Consider the following 7,376-nt stretch of genomic DNA (forward strand, 5'->3'; position numbering starts at 1 on the left):
AGCGGTTGATAAACTTATGAGACAGCGGCAAGAAAACCTTCGTGCCGATGTAGAGGTTGAAGCGTCGGCGGCCTCCTTAGTGATAGGATGAAGCCTTTCAAAACTACAAGACTGCCCTTGTGAGATCGTGTTCATAATTCCTTAATGATCTTACCTCTCTATTATTTAATGGGGAGAAGAAGAGAAGGCCACAAAATTGACTAGATGATGATTAGAAAATTCTGCAACTTTTCGTATATTCTTGTGCTTTGGGGACCGACATATTTATAGAGATGTAGAGTCGACATATTGCCAAATCCTAACTCTAAATCGATTTTCTGGCCACATGCTAACTTAAAAAAAAACGTGCAACTTCATCAAAATCCGTGTAGCAGCTGGATAATTGGTTTTCTTAATTGTAAATTTCAAAATCAGTCCATTAATAATTTGATCTTTGCCTAAATTGTTCTACACATTTGTGGACCACATCCTAATGAATATATTGATTGTTTATTTCCTTATTTGATCACTTTAATTGACAACCATATATGACAGTAAACAATGCATAATTATATTACATATATGCTCAATATTGACATTAAATTCAATGAGGTTGGCAATAAATTCAATAGATCAAACTTGTAGATATGCAATATATGGGTAAGGCTAAGGTGCTATGGGTTGCATATAGGGCTACGGTGCTATGGCTCAATATTCGAGTTTTCAAAATCCAAACGGTTGATCCGAACTGTTCATCTTGTTCTCCATATTAATATGTGTTTTGAGACCAAATTTTACATATTTGAAAATTTTTTACTATTTTTTTAGATAAGTAGAAAATTAGTTGATCTAAAAAATTCTGCACCATTCAAATATTTGATTTTCTACCTACTAAAAAAATAGTAAAAAATTTCCAAAAAATGTAAAATTTGGTCTCCAAACACATATTAATATGGAGAACAAGATGAACGGTTCGGATCGACCGTTTAGATTTTGAAAACTCGAATATTGAACCATAGCACCGTAGCTCTCTATGCAACCCATAGCACCTTAGCCTTACCCGCAATATATTATGTACTGTAAGTCTTTGATTTTTTATATTTATGTATATATGTATTGGCCTTATTAAAGTGAAAAAAATAACATATTCTGATACTATCTCAATAACAAAAAAAAAAACAACATATTCTAAAGCCTCAATACACAAAATCTTACAGAAAAGCCCTCAGATGAAATAACGAACGATCTGTAATATCTCAATATTCCTTCATCAACAAGACACAAAATACACAAAAATGGGGTTCTGCAATCGTGTATATGGCGTCCCCTTCAACAGACGACAGGTAACCAAATTAAAGTTCCCTTTTGAGACTAAACTTCTAATATTTCAATATTTTAGACTAGTTCTCACGCGTATATTATTGTTAAAGATAAAAAGAGAATCGTCGCTCATATATTACTTGACATCTGCTCCTGAATATATAGTCTAGCCTTTGAACTGAAGTTATTCCTAAACAAATCATCAAGATGGACCATCATGGGTTCACACGTGTCTTGAACCTAGTCGAAGTATGACCTGACAACTATATTTATATTGAAGTTCTTGTATGAGACCATGTACTGATGAGTTGGCTGCCGCGTTGGGTTTGGTAAATAAACAAAGAGTGAGTCTATGGTACTATGCATATCACATGTTGTTACCGTGCTACGACTTTATCTTCGAGTTTTCAAATCCTAATGGTCGATCCGAACTGTTCATCTTGTTCTCCATATTAATGTGTTTGGAGACCAAATTTTACATTTTTTGAAAATTTTTTACTATTTTTTTAGATATTTAAAAAATCACTTGATCTGAAAATTCTGGACCATCCAAAAACAGTGATTTTCAATAAATCTAAAAAAATAGTAAAAAAATTTCAAAAAATGTAAAATTTGGTCTCCAAACACATATTAATATGGAGAACAATATGAACGGTTCGGATCGACCATTAGGATTTGAAAACTCGAATATAGAGCCGTAGCACGGTAACAAATCGTAATATGCATAGTACCATAGACTCACTCATAAACAAATGTATAATATATTTTCAAAACAGAAATAGATATTCTAAATGTTGACGTGCAATGCATTAATAATTGAAGGTGTTATTATGATTGATTTAATTAGCCAAAGTAGGGGGGGGAAGAAGCTCCAGTGCACCAATCACAATGAGATACAATCCTTATGCTTGGTACAGGGCTCCTTATGACTTACTGGCATGATGATCAGATTGCTACTACTCAGCTAGTGTCTTGTTTTGATTTTAGCAATATGCCCGTTATTATTTTGATGCTCTGTGAGCATTTGGCTGTAACTGATCCATAATTTCCTTTTTAGTTTTGCTACTGATCTTTCAGTGGTTTATATGTAGCTGGTACTGCTCCTCATGTTTGGAGTGCATACCAACATAACAGGTCATGATTTCTATTTTCTAATGAAATCGGTGGGTTTTACCCCACTTTATCAAAAATAATAAATTAGCTAAAGAAGGATTTGTAATCAAATGTCTTAAACAAATAATAGCAGGATCTAATGGCTAGACTTACATGCTATGTATCTATGGCGAGAGCAATTAATTACTTGGTATCTTGGTGATATCCAAAAAGAAATAAAATGTATTCCTATAATGGAACTGTAAGTACATATGTAATTTAACTGCCATACACTAATTAATTAAGTTTAATTCATTCATGTTTTCATTAAAAATCCAATGACCATCATTATCCCTCTGGTTCATTTTTCCCTTGTTGGGTCACAAAAGGCAGATATTATACAGTTTGTTTCAATCTCATGAGAGTCAGGCTAAGCATTAATTAGTACTAAAATCAGATAGAACAAATATATATAATCTGTGTGGCTATTTGGGCATATTATATATTCATCGTTAGGTTTCGAAAGAACTATTTAAATTTTACCGAAACCTTCCGATGAACAGATCTACAATTGAGAGGACCTGATCCTCTACGTACGAACTATCACATAAGATCAATCGTAGGCATCACTCGATGAAAATGGTACCGTCTAGAAATATGATGAATAGTTCATTAAGAATTCATGCATGTTGATTGAAACAAGTAGTGTTTAGGATAACTAAATGAGTTGTGTTCTTGAGAGTTTCAGTACATAAGTTTAAAAGTTCAAGATAGTTGTTAACAGCTATTAAAAAACTTGAAGTTGTAATTATACAGCTAGTTATTTAATTTGAACTGAAATATGAGTGGTCCTTACGGAAATAAGCATACATTTTTAGCAAAAAAAGCTAATTAGTGCTCATTTTTAATCCCGGCGAACGAAATATAGGCGTGAGTATATTTTAATGATTTTGTCAATAGAACGTCATTACCGGCGATTTATTATTTAGTTGTGATCTAGCGATCTATTGACAGTTGGGGTTCTATATATTTTAATTAATTATTTGATTAACTGATGTTATACTATTTAGCATAATAGTATAATATTTATACTTTTGTAGTGCTTTATAAAAATAAAACTGTCATTCTGTCAAACCTAAGAAAATTTCCCGTATGCAGAAACAGAGATGCCAATTTACATAGTAATTGGGCAAAAGAGAAAAAGTGATTCTATATGAAAAAAGCATAAGGCTCATCTATCTACAAATTTGCTTTTGATAATGAAGTGATATTCATATTCTCGATCCGTAGAACAAGTAAAAAGGCAAAAATGCTTTTAACGAGATAAAAAGTACTGTGCGATAAACAAAGTATCTCCTTGAAATTATGTGTATATATATTGATTATTGACCAAGTCTCATGAGCAAGATTAACAGTTTGACATTGTTGTATGCTTTCTTATATATGCACCTTTTAAAAGGTTGAAAATTCAAACTTCTGGAAGGAATTCAGAGTGCAATTTCTTTCTATTTTGTGCCTTATTGACCAAGTCACAGCATGACTTTTTTTTTCGTTTGGATCTAATTGAGCTAGAAGCCTAGAACAATACATATATATGCTACATAAAAAAGGTGATGCACATGCAACTGTCATATAGCAGATATAAAAATTCATAATTGAAGAAGTAAAATCTAACCATTGTACACAATCACAATCACATATACTATGTTTTATGTCATTTACATCACTGACGTCCTCTGCATGAAACTGTCATATACAAGTGAAGCCAGCATCTATAAATTAACACTGCATCTATATTCTATAAGACTATAACACTGATGTGTCGACCAGACACCAATATCAGCAAAAAGTTGGCCAGAGATGATAGTACCCTAAAAGGAAAATAAATCATGTGTACCCGTACAAAAGCTTTAGATATCACTAACACTCTAACAATTAAAAGTTTCTTGTATGCCTCTATATAAAACATGAAAAATGCCTTCCATTGCATATATATCATCTCCTTTATTCTCTTAATAAAAGAAAAGGATGCATAAACTATCCTCCTTTTAACTGTTGCATCTCTCTGGAGAAGAAAAACATGAGCCAAGAAGAAACTCAGGCTTTTGCGTAAAGCAAACTGTGAAGTACCAGACTACCAGTATCCATGTATTACATTTTTCTTGCTTTATATATAGAGGCACTTTTGTTAGGGTACACACGACATGGACTATAGAAAGGAAGAAACCATCAAAGTGTGCTAATCTTAAATTCTTAATTAAGGTATAACCTAGGATCATAAAATGCGTTCGAATCGTTCACGTACTCCATGATCCTTCCAAGCTCATCCCAATTTCCATCCTTCCATAGCTCATTCATTGTACCGGGATCCTGAAATCCAGGAATCCACGGAGAAGAACTAACCTGTGCCTGAGCCATCTGCATTTGGTTCCATTCTAGGGGGAGGTGGTTTTGTTGCAGTCTATCTTGCATGTAAATTTGATTAGTAGGGTTAGTGCCGGGAAGAAAGGAGTCTCTTGCATCGGATTCAGAGCTGTTGTTGGTTTGTTGGGAAGTGGACTGCTCATGTGCTTGGCTTTTCCTGATGAACGATTGTTTTAGATCATGCTGATACTTCTTATATGTTGTGTTCCTCTTGAAGATCCTACAAATGGTCCAGACCTCCTAGAAATAAAGAATCGAAGCTTAAATATTATAAGGCATAGAGATATTTCAATATGCATGACAACAGTTTTCTTATTTGTTTTTTCTCGGTATATGGAACTCCCTACCATGCATTTCTGTAAAATATAAATCAAAAGGAATGTCGGAAATTTGTGTTTTGGATGCCACACTACATACTACCATTTAATCTAAAATCTAAATAGTACAGTTGTATAAAAGCTCAACGTGCAGCAAATATATGAATGTACATCTACATTATTGTGCATATTGATCCTAAGAATTAGTTACATGCATTTGTTTCCGGTAACCAAAGTTTAAAATATATGCAACTTATATTACATTAATTTACGTTGAACCAGACATGCAGCATGCATATGAGTCAGAGTCAGTGTGTGTGTGAGTGAGAGAGAGAGAGAGAGAGAGAGAGAGAGAGAGACTCACTGCTTCTTGCATGCTAGGAGGACAAGTATCATTTTCATCTTGATTTGATGGCAAACGAAACTCGTGCATCATCCAATCAGTCTTGGTACCTTTACCAGCACTTCCTCTATAATACACCAGTGATTTTTTTAGGCCAATACATGCAACACTTCCTGAATCCGAAGAGTATATCGGGCGGTCTATTCCTGTTGCTTTCCAAAACCCAGATCCAGTAACCCGATTAGGCCTGATGCTGTTTCTGTATTTTCTTCCTCTAAGGCAAAAAAAATACCATTCTTTCTCACCTCCAACTGTACTTGCTTCTGCAATTCCCATCAGAGATATATTTGTTCAAGTCATTGTCGTAAACTGACATTGAAGTCGGAACAAGCAATAGTATTTTTCATGGCCTATATATTCTCGTATATTCCCTTATATATGTTATATTCATTTAGGGGAAAACATAGCTATAATGGGGCTGTAAATAAGAGTAAAGGCATTTGTTTTTGAAAAAAAAAGAAAGACTGTAAATCGAGAATTGGTGCAACATGTATAAATCTTTTTTCCTCTATTGAAATGTCTAGTTTAATATTGCAACACTTGTGGAAGTAATCAAGAAGCTATATCTGAATTAACCAGCCTGGTTAACGAATTATAGTTCTCATACTATTCTATATAAATGCATTTGATTACTCTTATATCTAATCTCGTCTTAATTTATGCTAAGCAACGACGTGCATGACTAACTTTTCATAAGTAAAAAAAAATGAAAAAATTAATGCTTATTCACGATAATTAAGATGAATGAAAATTTAAAGAAAATATGCATGCTTATCTAGTTCTGACTATGCTCTTGTCAACTAATATTGCACCAATTGCTAGTTAATTGGACAAACATGTATACAAAGTTAATTAATTTGAAATTAAAAAAGGAAATAATTTTTTTGAATCTTTATTTTGTTTTGAACATAGAAAATTAAATACAAAGGAAGTTTTCTGCTATTATTCCCAGAAAATGAAGGAATTAAGTTACTACTCTTTTTTTTAAAAAAAAAAAAAATTTGCGTAGTTCAGTAAAGAACATATGTAAAGACCGGGAACAAAAGAGCACATAAAAGAAGCAGCATTAATAACAAAGGTTCAAAATGCAGAGTCTAAATTATTTGGAAAAGATCTTTCAAAAGCTTACTGGGAAATCCTATGGGCAATTGAATTAGCTTTTTCATAGGTATAACGAGCAATTTCGATTAGGAACACTCATTTCATGAAGCACTTTGTTTGATTCCAGAACTATTTGAATTTCAGTGTGAAAAGTGAAAACTTACTTGGTAGATCCCAAGGATCATATTTGTAGATGTCGATTTGTTTGATTATCTCTATACTCAGTGGTTTCTTATCCACCTTTCGTTGTAGATAAAACCCGACAAGCTCCTCGTCTGTAGGGTGAAACCGAAACCCAGGCAAAACAACACTGTCTTCCTCTTCTCCTTTGTAATCATTATGTTTCTCCTTCTCCATAGGTGCTTGCTTAGTTGCTTGCACTGGTTATTAATTATCGATCCCTTCTGATCCTGTGGCCCTTTTATTTAAACAGGGTATGCTGGTTGGTAGTTGAGTCACCTGGCTTATAAACAGGTATAGAGTTGCACTGTTTAAATTAATATTCATCATAGCACAATCAACAAATGAGGTCACTGAATTGAATATCTTTGGTGCATGGTCTTAGTCAATGGTGTTGAAATTGCTGTTTTTTATATTCTTGATATGCTACATGTTATCTTCTGCACACCAGGTTGACCATTTCCAAAGTCCGTAAGGGATCTTTTGTGGCAGCCATATATTGTAGATATCATAGTGACAAATGAATTATTCGGGTTCGGTTCGGCGAGATCAAAAATTCG

General features: G+C 33.5%; 1 protein-coding gene across 1 annotated transcript; it reads right to left on the reverse strand.

The window, feature by feature from the left end:
* Positions 1 to 4,263: 4,263 nt before the first annotated feature.
* LOC144572819 (transcription factor JUNGBRUNNEN 1-like) lies at positions 4,264 to 7,134 on the reverse strand. Its single transcript, XM_078322493.1, has 3 exons — positions 6,801 to 7,134; positions 5,497 to 5,798; positions 4,264 to 5,055 (listed from the first exon to the last, which is right to left on the reverse strand). Exons 1-3 carry the CDS (start codon positions 6,991 to 6,993, stop codon positions 4,645 to 4,647), a joined length of 906 nt encoding a protein of 301 aa, XP_078178619.1. The 5' UTR covers positions 6,994 to 7,134; the 3' UTR covers positions 4,264 to 4,644.
* Positions 7,135 to 7,376: the final 242 nt, after the last annotated feature.

This window comes from Carex rostrata, chromosome 20 (genome assembly GCF_964058835.1).
Source record: "Carex rostrata chromosome 20, lpCarRost1.2, whole genome shotgun sequence".
In the NCBI taxonomy this organism is placed as follows: Eukaryota; Viridiplantae; Streptophyta; class Magnoliopsida; order Poales; family Cyperaceae; genus Carex; species Carex rostrata.

Excerpts from the sequence above, each read along its gene's own strand:
- LOC144572819 (XM_078322493.1), bottom strand. The coding sequence starts at position 6,993 with ATGGAGAAGGAGAAACATAATGATTACAAAGGAGAAGAGGAAGACAGT. Across the intron at positions 5,799-6,800 it reads TGATCCTTGGGATCTACCAA|AAGCAAGTACAGTTGGAGGT; the intron begins GTAAGTTTTCAC and ends TGGGAATTGCAG. Across the intron at positions 5,056-5,496 it reads CTCCTAGCATGCAAGAAGCA|GAGGTCTGGACCATTTGTAG; the intron begins GTGAGTCTCTCT and ends CTTTATTTCTAG.